The following is a 22,502-nucleotide window of genomic DNA, read 5'->3' on the forward strand; positions in this document are numbered from 1 at the left end:
TGCCGGCTGAGTGGGGCCAGCTGCGTCACTGGCTGAGCCACCTCACCCCTCCGAACTCAGCTCTTCACAGTAAGGTGGGAAAACGGCCCTCGTTTTCCTCCAGACACCACCCCAGTCCTCTACAGCAAAAGTCCTCCAAAGTGCTGTCTATTACTCTCCTCCAAGTCCTTTTTTTCTGATTCTATTTAAAACTGTTCACTTATTATGAATTGCTTCCTAAATAAAAACCACATATAGTACCTGTTATAAAGAATATTCAAACAAAGCTATGCACCTGCCAGTCGGCTTAAGAGTGGAGAATCCCAAGGTATCTGAAGTCCCAAGGCGCCTCTCCATCCCCCGCCAAGTGTACCCACTACTCCAGATGTAGCAGATGTCATCCCCTTCCTCTCCATTAAACATTCAATATATATATTTATATATCCCTAAACTTTTTATAAATGGTCTCTCATTATATGTATTCCGCCACTTTTTTATTTGACATGAATTGAATTGTGTCCCTCCCCTCCAAAAAGGACTGTTGTGAGTCCTATCCCCAGTACTGCAGAATGTGACCTTTTTTGGAGATAGGGCCATCATAGAGGTCGTCAGGGTGGCCCTACTCCAACATGACTAGTGTCCTTATAAAAAGGGGACATTTGGACCCAGAGACACACATATGGGGAGAACATCCATGAAGACTGGAGTTCTGGCTGCCACAGCCAAGGAGTGACCAGAACCAGGAGATAGCCGTGGGACACATCCGTCCCTGGGGTCTTCAGAACGAGCGTGGCCCCGCCAGCGCCTTGATCTTGGACTTCTGGCCTCCAGAACCATGAGAGAATACGTTTCTGGGTCTAAGCCACCCTGTCTGCGGTACTTTGTTAAGGTGGCCCCAGGAAACGAATACGCCATTCAGTACCATATTCTTTCAATGTACTTGTTAATGAATGAAGCTGCGGGTTCTTTGTTCTGTCTCGTTCCGTTCTATGATACACCACAATTTATCCATTGACTTTGAAAAGCTATGGGGCTTGCTTACAGGCTTTCTGACAAGGCAAACGGGGGCCGCCCAGAACCTCCCACTGCGTGCCCTACGGGGAAGTGCTGCTTGGGTCTCGACCCAGCAGCAGCAATCAGAGCAGGGGCGTGCACGGCAAGACAATCCTCTCCATTAAAAATCCTTTGCCAGGGGCGCCTGGGTGGCTCAGTTGGTTAAGCGACTGCCTTTGGCTCAGGTCATGATCCTGGAGTCCCTGGATTGAGTCCCACATCGGGCTCCCTGCTCAGCAAGGAGCCTGCTTCTCCCTCTGACCCTCTCCCCTCTCATGTGCTCTCTCTCTCTCATTCTCTCTGTCTCAAATAAACAAATAAAATCTTTAAAAAAAAAAAAAATCCTTTGCCAATCCGGTGGGCGTAAAATGGTATTTCCTAGTGTCTTCAATTTGCATTTTCCTGATTCCTAAGGAAGTTAAGCATCTCTTTATATGTTTACTGACCATGTTTTCTCTTGCAGAACTCCTGGTGGTGGATGTGTTGTCTTCTTTTCTTACTTATTTTTAGTGCTTCATATATTCTGGACGCTAATCCTGTGCAGATTTACGTGTTGCAAATGTCTTCTCTTATTTTGCACCTTTTTGCTTTATGTATAGTGTCTTTTGAGGAACAGAAGCTTTCCACTTTTTTTTCCTTTTAAAGAGGCTTTTTTTTTTTAAGCTTCAGACCTTTATTTTTTATATATATATATATATATATATATATACTTTTTTTTTTGAGAGAGAGAGTACGCTCGAGGGGGTGGGGTGCAGAGGGAGAGGGAGAGAGACTCTTAAGCAGACTCCATGCCCAGTGCAGAGTCCCACGCAGGGCTCGATCTCATGACCCAGAGATCATGACCTGAGCCAACATCAAGAGCCGGACACTTAACCGACTGAGCCACCCAGGTGCCCCTAAAGAGGCTATTTTTAAGGCTGGTTTTAGGTTTACAGCAAAAGTACAGAGCAGAAAGTGCAAACAGTTCTCGTGCGGCTCCTGCCCTTACACGCTGACAGCCTCCAGACCACTGACAGCCCCCGCAGAGTGGTACATTTGTTACAATCCATTTACCTACACGGACGCATCATTATCAGCTTTTCGTTGTAATGTAGTAGAATATATTCATCTTTTTCTTAACAGTTAGTGCTTTCAAGAAATTCTTTGTACCCCAAGGTCCCAGACACATTCCCTTACACTCCCTGCTTGAGGGCTTCTCTTCTGCCTGCCACATCAGTGGTGGAGCTGGGACTGATTTCTGAGACCACTGTGGGGCAGAGATCTGGAATGGGCAGGAACACCTGCCCTGCTTTTCTCCCAGGGTTATTGTGAAGGTCAGAACAGAAGATGCGTGCGTGTGAGAGCGCTCTAAGGACCCTGAAATAATGCACATATATGGGTGTCATCATGCTAATCTGAGGGAGGATGAGAAAGCCACTTGACAGAAGGCTGCCACCCCTGATTTGCTAATAAATCGGCGGCATGTGGGCGCCTGGGTGGCTCAGTCGGTTAAGCGACTGCCTTCGGCTCAGGTCATGATCCTGGAGTCCCGGAATCGAGTCCCGCATCGGGCTCCCTGCTCAGCGGGGAGTCTGCTTCTCCCTCTGACCCTCCTCCCTCTCGTGCTCTCTGTCTCTCATTCTCTCTCTCTCAAATAAATAAATAAAATCTTTAAAAAAAAAAAAAATCGGCGGCATGTTAGGCTGCTGCCAAGAGGCCAGGCAGAAACACAGCTGCCGTCCCCCTTCTGAGGCCAGAGGCCATATGTGGCCTCTGCAAGAAAGCAAGTTCCAGTAAAACGGCCCAGTTGGTCTCCCCCTCCACCCACACCGCATGCTGCATCTGCCACCTTACATTAGCAAATGAGGTTGCAAATATGGCCTGAGTCATAGAGAAAAGAGTAAATTACACTCAGGAAATCCTGCTCACCCAAGTGCCGGAGTAATGAAATTCAGAAAGCTGTCTGTCAAAAGCAGCACAGCGCAAGTGTGGGTGCCTCACAGGGAGCCTGCTGCACCCCTCGCCCTCCGGCACCCCCACCCCAGCTCCTGCCCCACCTGGAGAGCCAACAATAGCTCAAGACAGGCCTGTGGCACCTGCCACTAGGGACCCCTGCAGCCTTCCCAGAAGAGGCTATGGGAGCTGAGGAGGGTGAGGCCGACTCCAGAGAGCTGGAAGCTTCAGGAGATGGCAGATCCTATGCCGGAGGGCTGGTGGAGGCAGAGGGCTGAGAGCCGGAGGGAGGAAATGGGGAGCTGGCCATTCCCCAGAGCAGAAGCCGAGCTGGAGGAAGCTGACAAAATCGAGCCTAGAGAAGGTGGTATTGTTCGCGCTCCTTGAAGCACACTGCGACAGAGCCAGAGCTAGGCAGCGCCCTGGCCCGGTGCCAGCTCCGCAGCCCTGGGACCCTGGCCTGAAATCCCCGGGGCCAGGGTGTCAGCGCTGGGCTAGGACTGGAGGGAGGGAAGGGGCTCAAAGGGGCTCAGGGAAATGTTTGTGGGTGGCGAACGTGTTCCGTATATTGACTGTGGCGGCGGCTTCCGAGATGTACACATGGGGTGAAACTTATCAGATGGTACACTTTAAATATGTCCAGTTTAGTCAGTTACTTCTCTAAATAGGTGTTAAAAATGACAAAACAGGGAGGCACCCTGGGTGGCTCAGTCGGTCTTGACTTCGGCTCAGGTCCTGGTCTCAGGGTTGTGAGATGGAGCCCCGCCCCGAAAGATGAATCCCCCTCTTTCCACCCCATCCCCCTCCCCTGCTATCTCTCATGCATGCACTCTCTCTCTCTCTCTCTCTCTCAAAAATAAATAAATAAAGAGGTTTCTTTTTAAAAATTACAAAACAGTGTGGTGGTAATTTTTATTACATATGCATATGGATAGACACAAGAAAGACTGGAAGGCTATTTCCCAAAATGTTAACAGTGGTTAGTTCTGGGTTGTGGGATTACAGAGAACTTCCATTTTTCTTCTTTGTGTTTTTCTATACTTCACAAATTTTCCAAAATAGATACGTTTCACTTTTGTAGTCAGGAGGAATTTACTTCAAAATGACAGCAATGTCTAAGATGCAGGGACCTTGAGGAGACTGGCAGCAGGAGAGAAAAGGCTGGGTTGTGGAGGGGGGCTCGGTGCCAGGAGCCAGCCAAACCGAAGCAACCAGCCCCGGGCTGAAAAAGCCAGCGCTTGGGGGGGGGGTGGGGGGAGCGCCTGGGTCACATCTCAGCTCTGCCATGTGCTTGCTAAGTGGCCTAGAGCTAGGTATTTGACCATTTGGGGCCTCAGTTTCCCCAGTGATGATACGGAGAAGACTGAAGTCTCCGAAGGCAGCTGAGGGATTCGGTGGCCCCTCCTGGGGGCTCCCATGGTGCGGCGAGCAGCCCATGGCTGCTATTCTCCCCCACCCCCATCTTAGCTTCCAGGTATTAAAAAGAATAGGACTGACTTAAGAAAAGCTTTCTTTCTTTCTGTCTGTCTTTTTTTTTTTTAAGATAAAAATAAAGAGAGTTGAGTAATCTCTGAAACCAAAAGCTAGTTCTGGAATTGAAGGTTTTTTGAGGTTTCTCTTAACTGGTACCAGAAATCTTTATCTCTCAACCAGCCGTAACCACCATTGTGCCCCTCCTCCCACCCGCCCACAAGTGTGCTCCTCCCGTTCCACCTGCACGTTCCCCTTCCCTGACCCTCGCATGTGGATAACATGTGGTCACTGCTCCTAGAGCTGCTTTTCCAGGACAGCTTACCTTGCCCTTCTCTTATCTGTTCCTTCCCCACAGACCCCCGGAGTAACCCGGGCCCTCCCCGCCCTCCAGGCCCACGCCACTCTTTGGCTTGGCATCCCCTTCAGGGGATCTGGATGCTACCCTTAACTGCCGAAGTCCGGGGCACTGGACGCCTGGAGCCTCGGGTCCCTCATCTGTCTATGGGGGCTGACGCCTCCCGCCCTGCCCCAGTGCATGGGGAATATGCATGAAGCCCTGCACAACACAGGTGTGCCCACAGCTTCCCGGGAAGAGGAAGCCCTCCCTGACACTCTGCCCTCCGCCTGACCGTGGCTCTGGCCCCTGGGAACAGTCATGCACTTCATTGTGAGCACCCTTCCATGGTCAGTCATCTTCACATCTTACTGAGAGTGGCTTACGGCTGGCTGGTCATTTGGGGTTCCTCAAGCAGGCTCCCTCTCCTGCCCCTCAGGGGCTCCAAGTCCCTTGAGGCCAAGGCCGCCTCGTTCATCTTTCGTCCCCTCCCTGTTCCTTTTCACCCAACAGGTCATTCCTTGCATAGCGCTAGGTCGTCGAGTGTGCTCAGTACTTGGTTGTTCCTTTCACCTGAACCTGTGTTTACGTCTCTGGCAACTACAGCCACGAGATGCAGCGATTAAGCTTTCAGGTGACAATAACAAAGGCAGAGGGACAGGTCAGCTACATGTCATTCCAAAGGTGAGGGCACACCCTAGGAATTTTTTAAGAGGCACTGGACAAAACCATCTGTGACGGTTCTTCAAGCAAGAAGGTCCCTGACCCTGAGTCACTCACGGGGTGTGTGTGTGTGTGTGTGTGTGTGTGTACGGGGGGCTGTGTAAGGACAGTGTCTGTGTGTCTGGGTGGGTGGGTGGGGATGCATTTGCACAGTTTGTAGCTGTCCTTGGACTCAAATTCTTCTCACCTACTGTCAGTTCTGGTTTTAGAAGTCTGTTGGAGACTCGAATCGGCCACACCAGTGGTTCAAAGAACCTCAGAGGGTGTTACTTTGTTCCGCCTCCACGCTCTGGGTTCTGGATTCCTGTGGTGTCCGGCCCGGCAGGTCTCTGCCTGCCTTATGTCTCTGCCTGGTTCTCCTTCTGGTTGTCCCCCCTTCCTAAGCCCCAGTCAGCCTCGCTATCTGCTCCTGCCACAGGCATGAGGTCAGCCAGGCTGATGCAACCGTTTCTGGTCCGAGGACAAGCCCCTGCCTGGCACAGCTCACCGACGCAGCGGCGCGCCCTGAGCCGTCGTGGACCGTCAGCCCGGGGCTCCGCTGCCCGTGGCTCAGTGGTCCTGCGGGGGCCCTCTCTCCAGGCCCCGCCACCCCACTGAGGACTGGTCATGGCCACCAACCAGCTCCTCCCCTCCCCTCACCTCTCTGCACCTCTTCCTGCCCCTGGAAACGGAGTCAGGAACACATCCTCTCAGGAGGGTTGTGAGCATCAGATGGGAAACAGCCTTTCCCAGGTTCGAGTCATTCAGTTTCCCAATCACAGGTGTTTCCATACCTGCACATCACCTGCTCTACTTCCTACTTGGTATTTGTCATCAAATCAACTTTAAATCACCTCACTTTGTAAAAAATGTACTTTGCTAAAGAACACTGAGCCCGGGGCGGGGGGGCGAGGGGATGGGGTAACTGGGTAATGTAATGAGCACAGGGTATTATATAAGACTGATGAATCACTGATTTCTGCCTCTGAAACTAATAATACATTATATGTTAATTAATTGAATTTAAATTTTAAAAAAATTTAAAAAAAGAACACAGAGTCCATGCAGTAGGTTAATATATGCAGCCTCTCTTGTTCCTTTTAAATGGTCCAATTTTTTTGGAAGATTTTATTTATTTATTTGAGAGAGAGAGAGCACAAGCAGGGGGAGCAGCAGGCAGAGGGAGAGGGAGAAACAGACTCCCCGCTGAGCAGGGAGCCCAACATGCGGCTGGATCCCAGGACCCCGAGATCATGATCTGAGCAGAAGGCAGACGCCCGACCAACTGAGCCACCCAGGCGCCCCTTAAATGTTCCATTTAAAAAACTCCCATCTCAAAAAACAAACAAAACTCCTGTCTCCAAATCCTTCTATTCTTGGTCAGGCCAGACCTCTTTTGAGCTAGCTATATTCTTTTCCAATAGTCACTGCAATAAATACTTACCTATTAAAGTCCAAAGTCCTCTGGGGAAGGGACATGCAGGCTGGCACAGCACACTTTGGGAGACCCTGAGGTAACAGGTGGGCAGCCTAAGCCCACACCCACTCTGGTGTGCAGTGGCTGTGGGCGTGGGGACCTCTGCCTGGAGGAGTCACTGGCCCCCCTGGAGAGCAAGGACCGGGGCCCCCACCGCTCCGCTGGGAGAGAGGGACGACGCAGGGGACAAAGAGCCCTAGGGCCTCACTGTGAAGTGAGGGGTCAGCTCATCCTGGGAGCCCGGCATTCAGGCCACTCTCAGAGCACATACCTCCTAACAGTCAGTGCCTGAGAAGCAAGGGCTGGGAGCTGAGAGCAGACAAGAGGGTGAGGGCAGATCTGCCCTTCATTACAGCTCAGGTCTCTAGAGCTATGTGGCCAGGTAAGGCCCAACTCCATGAGTCCTGAGCTTGGTGTGGCCTGTCCTAACCAGGACTTAAGAGTTTGGGGACTGGGCGGTGCGGGGGGGGGGGGGGGGAGAGGGGCGCGCCTGGGTGGCTCAGTCGGTTAAACATCTGACTTCTGCTCAGGTCATCATCTCAGAATCCTGGGATCGAGCCCCGCATCAGGCTCGCTGCCCAGCAGGGAGTCTGCTTGTCCCTCTCCCTCTACCCCTCCCGCTGCTTGGGCTCTCTCTGTCTCTCTCTCAAATAAATAAATAAAATCTTTTTTAAAAAAAAGTTTGGGGACTGGAGCTTTATCTCTTTAAAAACAAGTCAATGAAGTGGCACAATGGGACATGCATGTAACAATTTCTTAATTGCGCTCTGTGCCTTCAGCCTAAAAGTACTTTCACACTTTCTGCTTGGAACCTCACTGCCACCCTCTGAAGTAGTCAGAGCGACTCCAGGACTGTTGCCCCAGCTCAAATATGAAAAACCTGGGGTTCAGAGAGGCTAAGACCTAAGCCCCCAGGACAGCACGCTGTGGTGAACAGCGTGGGATGTTTACAGAGCACCCATTATATGCTGGCACATTTCCATACCTTACCTCATTTAATCCTTAGAACAGTCCTATGAAATATGGACTATGAGTCAAATAAGCACAGTTAGGAATCCCACCCAAGACGTAGCAGATTTGAGTTTGTTAAGAATTACAGGCAGCCCCCGATTTCCAACTAGATTATATTCCAAGATGTGGTCTAAAGGCACTTACCCACCGAAACAGGATTCTTATGGTATTTATGTACTCAGGCTAGTCTGAGGAGGGCCCATTAACCCACAATCCTCCAGATTCCTGAACAAATGCAATGAATATTCAAAAAATATTACTATAATGCCACTAGTCAAAACAAAAAAGTGATAGCATTTGATAAGAAAGTACTTTTTATTTATCTCAAATTCCTGCCTAAAATCTGAGGCCAGATAGGAGAATGGACATAATTTCCCCCTGTTCTCTTCTTTTAGAATTTAAAGAAAGAACGGTGGTATGGGGGGGCAGGGGGGCGCAGGGGAGCAGGCTGGGGGGAATGGACAGTTAGTTGACCAAATAGGGAAGTTATGAAAGGAAGAAGCAGGTCCCTGAAGCCGGCCCAGCAGGAGGGCTGGGGACCCTAAATTCTCTCCCATTCAGGAGGCTGCTTTCATCACAGAAAGATGACAGAAGGTTGGGGAGTCTGGGGGACTCAGAGGCCTGAGAACAAAGAGGGGAAAAGCAATTCTGCCGGTGGGATTTTCTAGGGAAGACAAACCCGTTTGTCTTCCCAATGGGTGTGATCAGAAATGGATTTAACCCCCCGCTACCACATACAACATTCTGGCAGGGGGTCAGGAGTAGGGTCTGACGGGCAGCTGGAGATCCCCCTCTGCCCTGAGAAGCGCAGCCTGGGACTCTGGCTGCTTCCCGCTCGGACGCTGGGACAGTCACAGCTGTGTGACTGGGCGCGGTGCTCTACCTGTCGAGCCTCACCACCTCCTCCAGGAGCCCAAGGGGATGCTCAAACGCTGTGGGGAATGGAGGACTCAGAGAGTGAGTGTCTGGCACGCAGGGGACACATAAACAATGCATTACCCGTGGCCTGGCTGGCACCCTCGCTTCCTGACTGAGGCTTCGGGGCCCTCGAGGCCGTGAAGGCAGCGGCTCTGTCGTAGCCCCCTTTGTACAAGTCATGAGGCCACGAGCGGAGGGTCCGGGAGGCCTCTCGTGCTTCAGAATGGGTGTAAAGAGAGGAGAGGCGTGATTCTAATTTGAGATCAGGGCCTGAGAGCTGAGCAGGTGGAGGCCCACTACCTCCTATTTGTGGAGCCCTCCAGGAGAGGGGCCCGCCTGGGGATGCCACTCCCACCGCAGACCAGAGCAGCCCCAGCCAAGCCAGCGAAACTGTCCCTCACCCCACCCCCTAGGCCCCGAATGTCCTCAGGTAACAGCAGGGCTGGAAGGAGCCACAAATTTTCTGGTTCCACAGCCTCCTTCCACAGATGAGGGAACAGGCCCAGAGAGGGGAAGGGCTTTTTGCAGTCACACAGCCCCACGGAGGAAGAGCTGGGCCGAGAGAGCAGGTGTCCTGACACACAGACCGGCAGCCAGAAACCCCCAAACAGGAAATACTTGCTTATCCACCACGAGCATTTGATGACCTTGCTTCCAGTCTCTTAAAAATATATATAAAAAGTTGAGGGGCACCTGGGTGGCTCAGTCAGTTAGGTGTCTGCCTTTGGCTCAGGACATGGTCTCAGGGTCCTGGGATCAAGCCCCGTGTCAGGCTTCCTGCTCAGCAGGGGAGTCTGCTTCTCCATCTCTCACTGCCCCTGCTCTTGCTCTCTCTTTCTAAAAAAAAAAAAAAAAAAAAAAAAAATATATATATATATATATATATAATTGAAAATTAACAATTACACCATGCATGAACACATTCTTTTTTAAAATCAATTTCATTACCTCCTAGATACATTGTAGCTATTCAGTATTTGCTGAGGGAATGAATTTTTAGTCCCATTATCCCAGTTCAGGCCTCAGTTTTTTTACCAGCTCTTCCCTAGATGACAGCACTAAGCCCTTGATTGGTTTCCCCTCTAGAAGCTCCTCCACCCAGGACCCTCCCTCCCCTACCCCACCCAGGCCTACCACAGCAGGGACTCTGGGGTGGGGTCCCTATCACAGCAGGGACTCTGGGGGCAAAAGGGCCAATGAGGCTGTCCAGAGTCTTCCTCCCACTCTGCTCCTCTCTTGGTCGAGGCCTGCTATGAGACAACTTTTGGATTAGGGTTGGGAAAAGGCTGGGACACCCAGACGCCCTCTCCCAGGATGCAGGCCCTCGAACCCTGCTCAGCTGTTCCCTCATGCTAACAAAGTGTTCCTCTTACTCAATGGCTGATTTTGTCTTTGCTTTCTCTCCTTTCCGCACTGTGCTGGGCTATTGAGAGACCCCGAGCCTCTGGTGGGACCCCAAGGGAATCATTCAATCAGAAAATTAAGGCCAATTCAATAGGGAGAATCCTTTTACAATGTATACAGATAGTAAATTATTATTTACTACCTCCTATTTGTGGATTATTATTATGTTGTACACTTTAAATACCTTATAATTTTATCTGTCAACTATACCGCAGTAAAGCTGGAAAAAAGAAAAGTCTTAAGGCCAGAGCCTGGGGCCCTGGCAGGGCCCAGCACTGCTGAAGGCAAGGGCATGAGTTCTGCAAGAAGAGGGCACAGGACAGAGCCTGGAAGTTTTCCTGGTGGGAGGTGAGAGGAAGACTCATCGAGCAGGAGTCAGGAGGAGAGTCAGACGTGTCTGATCCCTGAGGTCAAGGATAAAGAGAGAGTTTTCACGAAAGAGGGTATGATCAACAGTGCCAATGCAGCTGAGGATGGAGGAAGTTACCTCCACTTCCTGAACTGGATGTGCATAGACCCTCCCTGGGACCAAGCTTGGGGCCAGGCTGGGCCCGGAGGCCCTCTGGCTGGATCTCGTATTTCGGAAACCTCCCTGTGAGGCTGGATGGGTGAGCCTAGGAGGGTGTGGACCCACCACCAAACCCCAGGGACAAGTCCCCGGGACCCTACTGAGCAGAAACAGGGTGGGACGGAAACTAAACAAATTGCTCCTTTAAAGCCACCTGAAATTTATGTCTCAGTAATGTTTGATTTTTGGCTTCTCTTTCCTGCAGCAGGATATTTAAAGAAAACAAATCTTTAAAATCTTCAACTCCAAAGCAAAGAGCCCTCTGTGCGCCTACTTCTGGTCTCTGCATTAGGAACAAATCTCCTTTACTCTTTGGTCTGAATTGTGTCCAAGGCAGATAGAGCCTCTTGGCCAAAATGGGTGCAGCCCAAGTCTCTGCCACGGCATCAGAGTGAGCCTGGCCCAACCAGACCTTGAGACCTTCCAGAGGCTTCCACTCTAGGGCACCCTGAAGCCAGGGGCCCAGAGGGACTGACAGATGGTGGTACCAGCCGGGAACAGAGAGGAGAGGGCCACATCCCTGCCCCAAGCCCAAGTCGGGTCAGTTCTCCCCCTAGGGACAGACACTTGGTGGGGAAGAGAGGGAGCTGAGAAGTCGCCTGAGGAAGGTGACCCTGGCTTTGTCTGGGATTTAAAAAGAGATGGCCCATTTTTGGCTTTGGTCATTTCCAAATGATCCTAATCCAGAGCCAGAAAAGGAAGCCCAAGGAGGGGAAATGGAGACAAATACTGGAGCCCGAGTATGGCCCGCCTACTGCTCCCTTCCCAGCAACCCCACACCCACTCGGTTGTGGCCTGTGCGGTGTAGTGAACGTCACAGGGCAACCCCACAGCACTGTGAGGTGGCTTTCGTTGCCCTTTTGCAGATGTAGGAACAGTGGCTCTGAGAGGCCAGAGGCTTTCCAGGGCCACATGACCAGAAGCGGCAGGGCCTGCTTTCCAGCCCAGCTCTCCTGATGCCCAGTCCGTGTCCTCTCCATTGTGTTCCACTGCCTGGCCAGCAAAAGGGCAGGCAGGACAGGCTTTCCATTTTTGTCAGTGGCTGAGGAGCAGCTATCTAGTGAACAGCGGGCAGGGGACTTTTCCAGAGCAGATGGCCAAGGGTCCTGCCCAGGGCTCAGTACCTTTGGTTGGTGACTTAATGCGTGCCACCCCCCCCCCCCCCCCGCAAGGAGTCATTCAGTAAGCCCTGCCAGGAGCCCTAGGCTTGTCCCCAGATCAGGGACCCTCCTTCCTGGTCAGAGTCATGGACTTCTAGGAGGTCAGGGCAAGAGTAGCCCTGAGGAGCCTCCAGAAAATTCTGTCCTTGCGGAGAGGGAGACAGAGGCCCGAGGACTGTCCAGGGTCATGTCCACAAAAGTAACGACAGCACCTTCCTCCCAAGCTGTTCTGAGGATTAAATGAGATCATGCGAGCCAAGCACTTCCCCCACAGTGGGCACTCCAGCGGGTACTGCTAGGACTGCTGTCACAGTGCTCTTGCCCACCGGAGCCGAGCTACTAGGCCAGGGGAAGAAAGAGTGCCTCCCTGTTGGCGGTCCCGGCCTCTGACCCACCTGGCCGCACACGGTGAGGTGATGGAAGGACTCAGAGGCAGGAGGTCTGGAACCTGGCCTCACCTGGCCTCTACTTCGGTGTGTGATCTGGGGGAGGCCCAGCTGAACCTCCCCCCGCCAGTGCCTTGATTTTCCTCTGAGAAATAAGCCGGATATTCAGGAGGGACCCTTCCAGTTTGGGAATCTCCAATTTCAGCAGCAAAACCGCCCTACCAGGAAGCTTCGAGAGCATGTGCCTGGCTGGGAGGAGGAAGCCCGTGTCAGGACAGACAAAGCTGCCCTGTGCTGAGAGGCCTCTGGCCTGGCCCCAGAGCTCTGCGGGTTCCACACCCAGGCCCAGGGGCTTCCAAGAATCACAGTTAAAAGGTATTACTTGAAAGTTGCCAGACGGTTAACTTTGCGTTCCTGGAAGCTGTAGTCCAGGAACGATTGGGAGGTAGGGGGGTGGCGGGGAGAGGGGAGGAGAGGAGGCAGGGGAGGAGCAAGGGAGAGAGCAGTGGGAGGGGAAAGGCGAGAAGCGGGAGCAGAGACTGAGGCGAGAGACAGGCTGCAGGGAGAGGGGAGAGCGGGCTCTGAGCCCAGCCCAGACCCAGGGCTCCGATGACCACGGCTTTTGACCGCCCGGGACCCTGGCCGGTCACAAAATAGAAGCCACGTTATGTTTTCTGAACAGGACACTCCCCGACCGTGTGGGAAGGCAGAGCCTTCGGGCGGTCAGCCTGCCGGGCCCTTGAACACTCCCAGCGCACCCCTGCGCTCCGCTTCAGCCCCGGGACGCCCTCGTTGGCTGCTCCTCCGTCAGCCGGCGCCCCAAAGCTGCCCTCGGAAGCAGCACCCCTCAGCTCCGCAGCCGGGCCGTTAGGGAGCCCACGCCAAAGCGGGCAGGGGCCGGCTGCGGCTGCCACGGCGAGCCGCCTCCCGAGGCCCCGGGGGATCCCGAAGTCCCGCCCGCCGAGGGCGACGCCCCCTCCGTCACTGCCCGCGGTCGAGCCCCTCCCCAGCTCTCGGCACGCGCCGCGGGACGCGTCCCAGGGAAAGCGCCATGAGGTGCAGGGACGCGTCCCCTTCTCCAGCAGGGGACCCGGGCGGCCTGGCAGCAGTGTCCCCTTATCCCGGGTTCCAGTCACCCGCAGCCAGGTGCTGTTTGGAATCAGATGCGCCTCCTTCTGAGGTATCGCCAGGAGGCCCCCGGGAGCCTCACGGACGTCATGGTCACGGCGTGACGTCATCCCGTCACCTCACCTCCCCACGCAGGCGCTTTACAGCCCACACGGCCACAAGAAGGCTGACCGAGAGACCACACTCCCGTGCCTCTGACTCTAGCAGGCTGCTGGAATCGGTCCAGTTTATTTGTAGTTGTTGTTAATCTCCTACTGTGCCGCATTTATGCATCAAACTTCACCGGGATGTGTGCGGGGTTCGGTACTGACCGCGGCCTCAGGCCTCCACCGGGGGGCTCGGAGCAGACCCCCGCAGATAAGGGGCACTCCTGCAACAAACTGCAATAAAAGAGAACTGCCTAGAGAAGCCCAGTGCAATGGGAAAGGCAGACAGGGCTTTGGCTGGGCCGCTTAGAAGAGGTGTCACCCTGAGGAAGTGGCCTGTCGGCTCAGTGCTGGTTCCCTCGTCTCTAGAACGAGCGTGACGACTGCAGAGAGGTTGTGGGGATCAGAGACGCGCATGTGAACCCCCACACAGGCCAGGCGGCGGGCGGTGCTCGGTGAAGGTTTTGTCACCCATTACGGGGCCCTGCAAACCTTCAGCCGTGCACGCTTCAGGCACAGGAACTGAAGAGCAGGATGTGGGCACCGGGGGAGCATCACCTGGGTGCCAGGCACTGTGCCCACGTGCCCATGAGGGTCAGCCAGCGAGGGGCCTGGGCTCCGTGACGTGGTGGGATTCTGGGCCCCGATCCCACACTGTGGCAACCTCCTCTGCCCCGTCTGTCCCTACTCCACCCTCAACCACTAGCAGGGCCCTCTTGGGTGGGGTGGGATGGGCAGGGCTGGGCAGGGCATCATTATCACTCCCAGCTCAGTGCTGGAGACAGAGTTAAGCTGGGCCTTCTTATCGGCTCCCCAGGCCCTGTGCTGAAATGCACTGCCTGGCTCTGAGGCTTGGGGGCTGGAAAGCGGGGCCCTGTGGTGGCTGCCCAAGTCCTTGCTCCTCTGGAATGGTCCCTGGGAGCAGGAATGGGAGAGGCAGCCCAGCAAACAGAGAACGCCGCCTGGCTTGGACACCATGTCATCTTAGGCAATCCCTTCCTTCTCTAGTCCCCATCTGTGAAATTGGGGGTGGAGGGGCAGCTGGATAAGGTGACCCTTGAGTCCCTTGCAGCTCTAAAGAGTTAGGATCCTGTGACAGGTGGTGGCACCTGTGACGTAGCCATGACAATCATCCTGTTTACAGACAAGCCACGGGACGCCAGGCAGAGGGAAGAGACTCACTCCCATAGCGTACTAGTTGTTAGCAGAGCTGAGGGACACCAGGCCAGTGCTCTTTCCACCCCACACACCCTCACCTCCTAGAAGGCCCACAGAGGAAAGGTTTGGAGATGATGAAGGGATGGCTGTTTCTGGGCTCCCCATCCCAGGTCCAAACCCTTCCATCAGGTTCCAAGTGTGGACTGGGGACATCTCAGAGGGGTCCCAGACACATGGGTACCAGGCACCTCACGGGCGGGAGGTCACTCCTTGGCTCCTGTCCAGGGAAGGGAGGGATGTCAGGGCTTCTTGGGTGTGTGGAGAGCTGGCCCCATAATTGGGCCCAGATAATACCCCTGCTCTTATCAGGGGGGCAAGGGCTCCAAGGGGTGCGTCTGAGAATCGAGGGCAGGTTCAGCAGAAGTGGGGAGGGGGCAGAGAGGGAAGGTCTGGAAGGAAAGACTCTCTGAGGACAGGTCCAAGGCTTAGGGGACAGGTGTGCGGGGAGTCAAAGGAAGGGGCAAACTAGATCCACTTCCCCTTGAGAAGCAGAAAAGCCTGATCCAAGGGGCTTTCCTAAAGAAATCCTATATATCTCAGGTTGGGAGGGATGAGAGAGACCCAGAATCTATGTCCCAGGGCAGGAAGGGTTATGGCCACCTTTGAGAACCTGAGAAAAGTTATGTCCTCGCCCATTGGGGAAACCAAGTCCCAGGCTTTCTGGGAGATGACCCACACACTTGGCTTAAGACTTGGAAGGCCCTGCCAGACAGTGGGTGGGTCCCCTGTAGAGCTGGAGGCAGGGACCCAGTAGGTGCCATCCTAATGACCAGACACGGGGCCCTGGACCGGGCAGAGCAGCAGAGAGACAGGCAGCAAGGCAAAGCAGGACCAGGCCTCCCCGGACCCTGGGGCCTGGCCTTCTTGGCCCCCCATGGAGCTGGGGCTCCAGGCAGGCACACCTGGGTACCCAGCCAGCTCCCTGACTATCTCCCCATCCATGCCTTGGCCCAGGTTCCTGGTTTCTCTTCCTCTCTGGCTCAGGCTCAGACCAACCTGGGGACTCCCATCTGGGAGCAGGGCTGTGCGTCTCCTCACTGCTAGGCAGCCTGGCCTGAGCTGTGCCCTCTGAAACCACCCAGAGAGGCGACAAACAGATTTGTGCGCAACATACACACCTGGGGTTGGGGGCTCAAAAGGCCTTATGCCCTCCCCCTCACCATGCAACCACGGACTGCAGGCTTCCCAGACAGACAAATCTGCTTCAGCTTTACTTGTACATGGGGGCCCTAAGAGTTTTAAACATGGCCACGGGAGGCATTTACAACAAAGCCAAAACCAGGCTACCTTTTTGCATGCCAGTGAGTACCCTGCACCCCTCCCAGAGCCCAAGAACCTGAGTTAAGCATGGATGAGAGCTGAGAAAAGGCTTGAACGCAGAGGGGGCTTGGAATGGAGAGACCCCAAAACCAGAGCAAAGGGGACAAGGAAAGTGCTGGAGTCCCTGAGGTTGAGCAAAGACATTCTGGGTGGGAGCAAGAAGGAAGCGCAGCATCGAGAGGGACTCAGCATATGGAGAACTGGAGTTATGACCTCTCCAGGCTGGGCTGACACCCCCAAAGGATGGGCTCCTGCTCCCCCCCACCCCAAGTATGAGCATGCACACACAGGCACACACCTCCATAGGACTCTGAGGTGTTCATCTGATCCTCTGGGGACATCCCTTCCTCTTACCTTCACCACACCCTGATTTCACCTGGATACGAGGGCGGCCAGAAGCAGTGGGGTCGGTGCCCATCCTCACCTCCTAAGGTAGTTCTGATACTTCAGGGGGGCAGGATCACATGGGGCACTTGACAAAAATTCAGATTGAGATTCCTGCCCTCCCCCCTCCCTGAGATTCTGAATCTGGGGTCTGGGGACCCGGGTAATCCTGAGAAGGTGGTCCTTGGAGGAACGCTGGGTGGTCTCTTAGCTGTTGGGTGGAGAAAACAACCATAACGATACCGGCCGCATTCATTGTGTGCCTACCGTGTACCTGATGTTTGGCATAAGCCACCTCATTTTATCCTTTGACAGCCTTCCAGGAAGGTGCCATCATTTCTATTCCCAAAGTCACACACTGGTCTCCAGAGAGAAACCGCAGTTTGAGGTGGCTTCGTCTCCCACCCCACCCCCACCCCCTTCCAACCCCCAGGGGCTTGCAGACTCACAGGGCCTGGGACCCATGCCAGCGACAGGACCAGAACCAGCATGTGATTCCCCAACAGGAGAGAGTGACCAGGGTAAAGCCCGCTGGTAAGAAAGACTGCAGAATTGTACTGTGATGGAGACACCCCCCCCCCCCCGCCCCCCGGGATAATGCAGCGGGAGGGCCCACTCCCGGCCTGAGGGCCGCCCAACCCCCGCGGAGGGGGCGGGGGGAGGAGGCTTCAGTGTAGCGACGCTGGACCGGCCGGCCTGGCGAATTCCCAGGTGGCGGGCGCCCCCTGCAGTCAGACAGGGGTGCGGCAGGGCAGAGGCCGGGACTTCGCCGGGGCTGACATCACTGGGACCGCGGGGTTTTCTCTTTCATCGCTGTGGTCCTTACGGTTGCTCCATTTTAAGGATGAGAGAAGTGTTGAGTGTCTTGCCCAAGGTCGCAGAACCAGCCAGTATGGGACCCTGGCTCCTCCCTCCCATAGTCTTTGTCCCAGCGCCTCAGGGCCCCCTCACCCCCAAGCTCCCTGGCCCGCAGGACAGACAGGGCAGGAGGGCCGTTGTAGGAGGCAGGCAACGGGTATTTAATGGGCTTTGGTGGGGGTCTCAACACTCCCACCAGGGGAGTGGGCAAGGGCAGAGCGCAGACAGGCCTCCACGCGGGGCTCAGGAGATGAGGTTCAGGTGCAGGGGCTCCTGGCATCGCTGGGTGTGAAGGGGCGAGCGGCAGACAGCGCCTCGTCTGGGGCAGTCCCGCAGCAGGGGCAGCACTGGGCCTGCGTGGAGCTAAACACAGAGTGGAGGGATGGGGGCTCTCCCCGAGCCCCTGCCCCACAGCTCACGACCCACCAGCTGGGGAGCAAGAAACTGTCCAAGCCGCCATCCCCGCCCCCCGCCCCCCCCCCCCCCCCGCAGAGCAAAGGGAGTGGCCTGGCACCACAGAATGTCACTGCAGGGGCCCTTAGGGAGGGGAGGCTGTGATTACCCACCCCCACTCCATTCCTAATGGGCCACTTCCATGTGTTTCCTATGTTGGGCTTCAGAGTAAAAAAGCTGTCTTTAAGTAAAGGAATCCCCCCTCAGAATTACGAACCCCTGGACTAGTCTCAGTCCTTACTAATAGCTGAGAAAACTGACGCCCAGAAAGGGTAAGTGACTGGCCCAAGGCCGACCAGCAAGTGAGTGGGGCGGTCTTTTCCTTTCCTGTCTCCAGCGCCCCCTGGTGTATTCTGGAGGCCTGTGACTTTATTTCCTGCACTGCTCAGGTCTATGATCCCCCTCCCTCAAGTTCTGAGTGCTCCAGCTTCAGGGCCAGCCCAACATGGGGTGAGAGGGTTCCCCCCAACACCTGTGAAATCCACAGACACCCTCTCCCAACACACACACACACACACACACGCATACTCCTCACCTCCTGGAGGGCTGCAGCCTCACCACTCCCTGGGGGACCATTCCCTGGTTTGTAGAGACTCAGAGGTTGGGGTTGGGGGCTAGGCCCAGGCCCTGGGACGGCTGGGGGACTGAGCACCGAGGGGCACATTGGGAAGTGAAGGTTCTGCATGGGCACCCAGTCAGACCCCACCATTCTCTGTAGCCAGACAGCTTCGGCCATGTACCTGGGGAGCAACAAGCCAGATGGGAGGGGTCGTGGCCCTCCTGGCCTGGTACCCCTCAGCTTGGGGGGCACACAGCCCAAGGCTTGGCCCTGCAGAGAGCTCAGACCAGTCTCATCCAGGCTGTAGTGTCCCTCCACCCCATTCCTTGGGGCAAGAACCCACAAAGGCAAGGAAGGGGGGGGTTCCGGAGGCTCTCACAATGCCCTGTGGAAAACCCCAAAGGAAGAAGAACAGGGAGTATAAGGGCCTGGGAACTAGGCTAAGGGGCCAGGGGCGATGACCCAGCTTTATCCCGCCCCTCAGCCCCAGGGGTCACCACTCGGACCCCTGGTCTGCCAACTCACTTGGGTCCCAGCGGTGCACAAATTGTTAAATACCAGTTGTTGGCACAGCCGTGGTCGAAGGGGTTGTATCCCTGCAGGTATGGGCACTGGAGGAAGGCAAGGGCCGGAAGAGGAACTCAGACCCAGCAGGACTGCGCAGGCCACCCCCCGATGGCCCTCCCTGAACGTCAGCTCAGCTCAGGGCGGCAGCAAGACTCCAGGGGCAGAGAAGCAGGGAGAGGGAGCCAAGGCCTCCCCCACCCCACCTACCTCCGAGTAGCTCTCTCTAGGCAACCCCTGGTACTGCACCCACTTCTCTTGTCTTCTCGGGGCTCCTCCCCATCACCTGTACCCTTTCTGCAGTACCCTCCCCTTTTCTGTTTCCTTTGGCCATACCACATCCTCCTGCCACCTCCTTCCAGATATACTTTCAGATCTTCCTTTTATTGCTAAACTGCTCCAAAGACAGTTCCATGCCCCTCCCCCAACTTCCCTACTTTCCCACCTCTCATTTTTTCCAAACTTGTGTCTTCACTGAATTTCACTATCTAGAAGGGTAGTTGCCTGGGGCGCAATCAGATTTCCCTAACAAAATAACCTGGCCCTGGAAGTCTGGACTGAAGTTCCTGAACACCCGTGCAGTGAAGGTCAAGTCCTCCCCTGGACAGTCTTAACCAACTTCCCCCCTCCCCTCCCTCTACACATCAGCCTCGCCCTCCTCCTCCTCCTCCTCCTCCTCCTCCTCCTCCTCCTCCCCAGCACAAGCTGATTCTCACCCCGACTTCAAGAGCCTTGGCTACAAAATGTCTGTCATGACCAAAAGTGGCCCAGGGCCACCTCTTCCCACCACCAGCTCTCTATGTCCCATGTCCCTGTCATGAAGATGTTGACCTTCGACACTATTCTCCACCAAAAGGAGCCAGAACTCCATGCGGGGCAGCTGACACCTATGGGAGGAAAAGTCGAGACACCTCCACAATGTCCCACTGTTGCCAAAAAGCAACACTAACCATCACGATACTTTGAATTCTTGCCTACTTTAATATGTTTAAAGCATTTAGGGGAAACTGGTATTCTATTTGCAATTTTAACTAAATGGTTAGTAAATGGTTAGAAGAGTTGGATTACATTTACAGTTAGAATTTTAAATTTAGAGAAATAAATTTTGATTTATTAGATGTATACGAAGTGTGCAAACACGTTGACTGTCCAACGCTTAAAGGAGTGATAGATAACTGCCTAATGAGCTCATTAGAACTCGCTAATAAAGGGCAGCACCTTCCTCTCCCCACTGGAGAGCCTCTCAGATGTGAACGGAATCCAACAGCTCGGAAGTTCTCTGACTCTCTTCTCTCCCTGGCTCCAGACCCAGTTCTCCTGCTCCAAACCTGTGCCTCGAACACTCTCACACTCCACAGGACGGTAACCAAAGTGGGCATGTTCTCACTCCATCTCCTGCCCAGCTCCCTGCTGCCTTGGTTCTCCGCCCTTCTTCCCCCGGGGGTCAGGGCATCAAGCTTCCCTCTCTCTCTCTCTCTCCCTCCCTCCCTCCTTCTCTCCCAAAGCAGGATCAATTCTTTTCACTCATTTGCTCATAAATATTCTGGGGCCTCGACAATGTCCTAGGCACTGCACTGGGGATTGAGGACACACCGCCACCAACAAAGCCAGCCCAAGCTTTCAGGCAGCTGGCGAGTGGTCAGGGCAGCGCAGAGAGGGGATGAGGGAGCAGAGCAGGCAGCGGGTGCCAAGACTCCAGGGGGCAGGTAAAGTGGCAGTGGCCCTGGAAAGCAGAGAGCGGGGCCCTGAGAGGCTGGGGGAGGGCCACGGCAGGTGCATGCGGCACCACGCTGCTGTGTGCGGCCTGGAACGATGAGTCTTAGGACTGTCGCTGGCCACGTGGTGAGCACGACAGTAGTGTGACAGTGAGCAGAGGCTGGGCCGCACGGGCTGGGGAAGGTGAAGAACGATGCCAGTGAGCCGTCAACTCGTCCAAGAAACATGCCTCTGCTGGAGGGGAGAGTGCAACAGCCGGAGGGGAGGCCTGTGATGTTAAGGACTGTTTGCTTTGTTTCCAAGATCAGAGAGACGTGAATATGTGGAAATGATGATGGGAAGGAATGGTAACAACAGCAACACCCTATAGGGCATTGGCTTGTACCAGGCACTGTTGTATGTGTTGTACACATATCAACCCAAGCTGCTTCCTTTTACAGATGGGGAAACTGAAGCACCAGGTGGCTAAGTAACAGATCCAAGATCTCCCTGCCAATAGGAAGCTGTGGTTTGAATTTATGTAGACTGGCTCCAGAGCCCTTGCTATCAAGCGCCAAGCAAGGGGCCCCAGGAGATGTGGTTTGGGGATGGAGGTAGGAAGGGAATGAATGCCTGAAATGGGTTCTGGAGGTAACGGGAGAGAGCCCTGAATGAATGAACCACATTCATCACAGAGTGCAGTGACTCACAGAGCGCAGACCATATACAGATTTCTTAAGACTGGAGATCACAGACTGGGAGAGCCCCATGGAGCAGTGGAGCAAGGACGGGCCGATGGCTTGACTGGGAGCCAAAAGAACCATGGGACGTGGGAAGGGAGAATGCTACCCCGGAGAGGCTGAAATGATGGACTGAAGCTGGAGAGAGAAGGCATGCAGACCACAGGAGGTGATGAGTAAGGGCTAATGGGTAAGAGCAGAGGAGTCACGGGTGGGCTGGGAGCCACACAGGGGTGGGTTGGAGTGATTGAGTGCTGACTGTAGGGATGGGAGGTGGTGGGCAGACAGGGTTCCTCTGTCCTTTCAGCTGTCTCATTGTCTCCAGCCCTCCTTCATCAATGTGGCCAACTACAGCCTTCCTAAAACAACCTTTAGTTGGGGTGCCTGGCTGGCTCAGTCGGTAGAGTATGTGACTCTTGATCTCAGAGTCTCAGGGTCATGAGTTCAAGTACCACATTGGGTGTGGAGCTTACTTAAGAAAAAAACAAAACAATGGGGCGCCTGGGTGGCTCAGTCATTAGGCGTCTGCCTTCGGCTCAGGTCATGATCCCAGCGTCCTGGGATCGAGCCCCACATCGGGCTCCCTGCTCGGCGGGAAGCCTGCTTCTCCCTCTCCCACTCCCCCTGCTTGTGTTCCCTCTCTCGCTGTGCTTCTCTCTGTCAAATAAATAAATAAAATCTTAAAAAAAAAAAAGAAAAGAAAAAAACAAAACAAAACCAACATTTAGTCAAGTCACTGTCCTGCTAAAGGAATCCGATGCCAAGGATGTTCACTTTAATCACTCCTACTCAACGCTGTACTGGAGATCTAAGACAGTGCAGTAAGAAGAAAAAAAGAAAGCCATCGAAGTTGGAAAGGAAGAAATAAAACTGTCCTTATTCATAGATGACATGATTTTCCATGTAGAATCAACAAAAAAAGCTATTAGGACAAGTGAGTCCAGCAAAATTGCAAGATTCAAGACCAATAAACAAAAATCCACTGTATTTTCTTAAAATAATAAACAAATAGAAATGAAGTTTAAAAACACATTTATAAT

The 22,502-nt window shown here is 54.2% G+C and overlaps 1 protein-coding gene across 6 annotated transcripts in view; it reads right to left on the bottom strand.

The window, feature by feature from the left end:
• ZDHHC19 (zDHHC palmitoyltransferase 19) overlaps positions 1 to 22,502 on the bottom strand; it is a 39,270-nt gene that overhangs the window by 11,517 nt on the left and 5,251 nt on the right. For 2 of the 6 annotated variants that reach the window (XR_013445788.1, XR_013445787.1), the window contains one exon: positions 17,589 to 17,814. The exons of 1 other annotated variant lie outside the window; for it this stretch is intronic. Coding sequence is in view for 1 of the 5 variants with exons in the window: in XM_036071952.2 (XP_035927845.1) it covers positions 18,459 to 18,518; positions 18,557 to 18,644; positions 18,989 to 19,074 (234 nt within the window). In the remaining 4 variants the exon portion in view is untranslated. Of the gene's footprint in view, positions 1 to 8,257; positions 9,717 to 17,588; positions 17,815 to 18,439; positions 18,645 to 18,988; positions 19,075 to 22,502 lie in introns of those variants that run through there. 3 more of the 6 variants (XM_036071952.2, XR_013445786.1, XR_013445789.1) reach the window with 3 other exon arrangements.

Source organism: Halichoerus grypus, chromosome 1, assembly GCF_964656455.1.
Source record: "Halichoerus grypus chromosome 1, mHalGry1.hap1.1, whole genome shotgun sequence".
In the NCBI taxonomy this organism is placed as follows: domain Eukaryota; kingdom Metazoa; phylum Chordata; class Mammalia; order Carnivora; family Phocidae; genus Halichoerus; species Halichoerus grypus.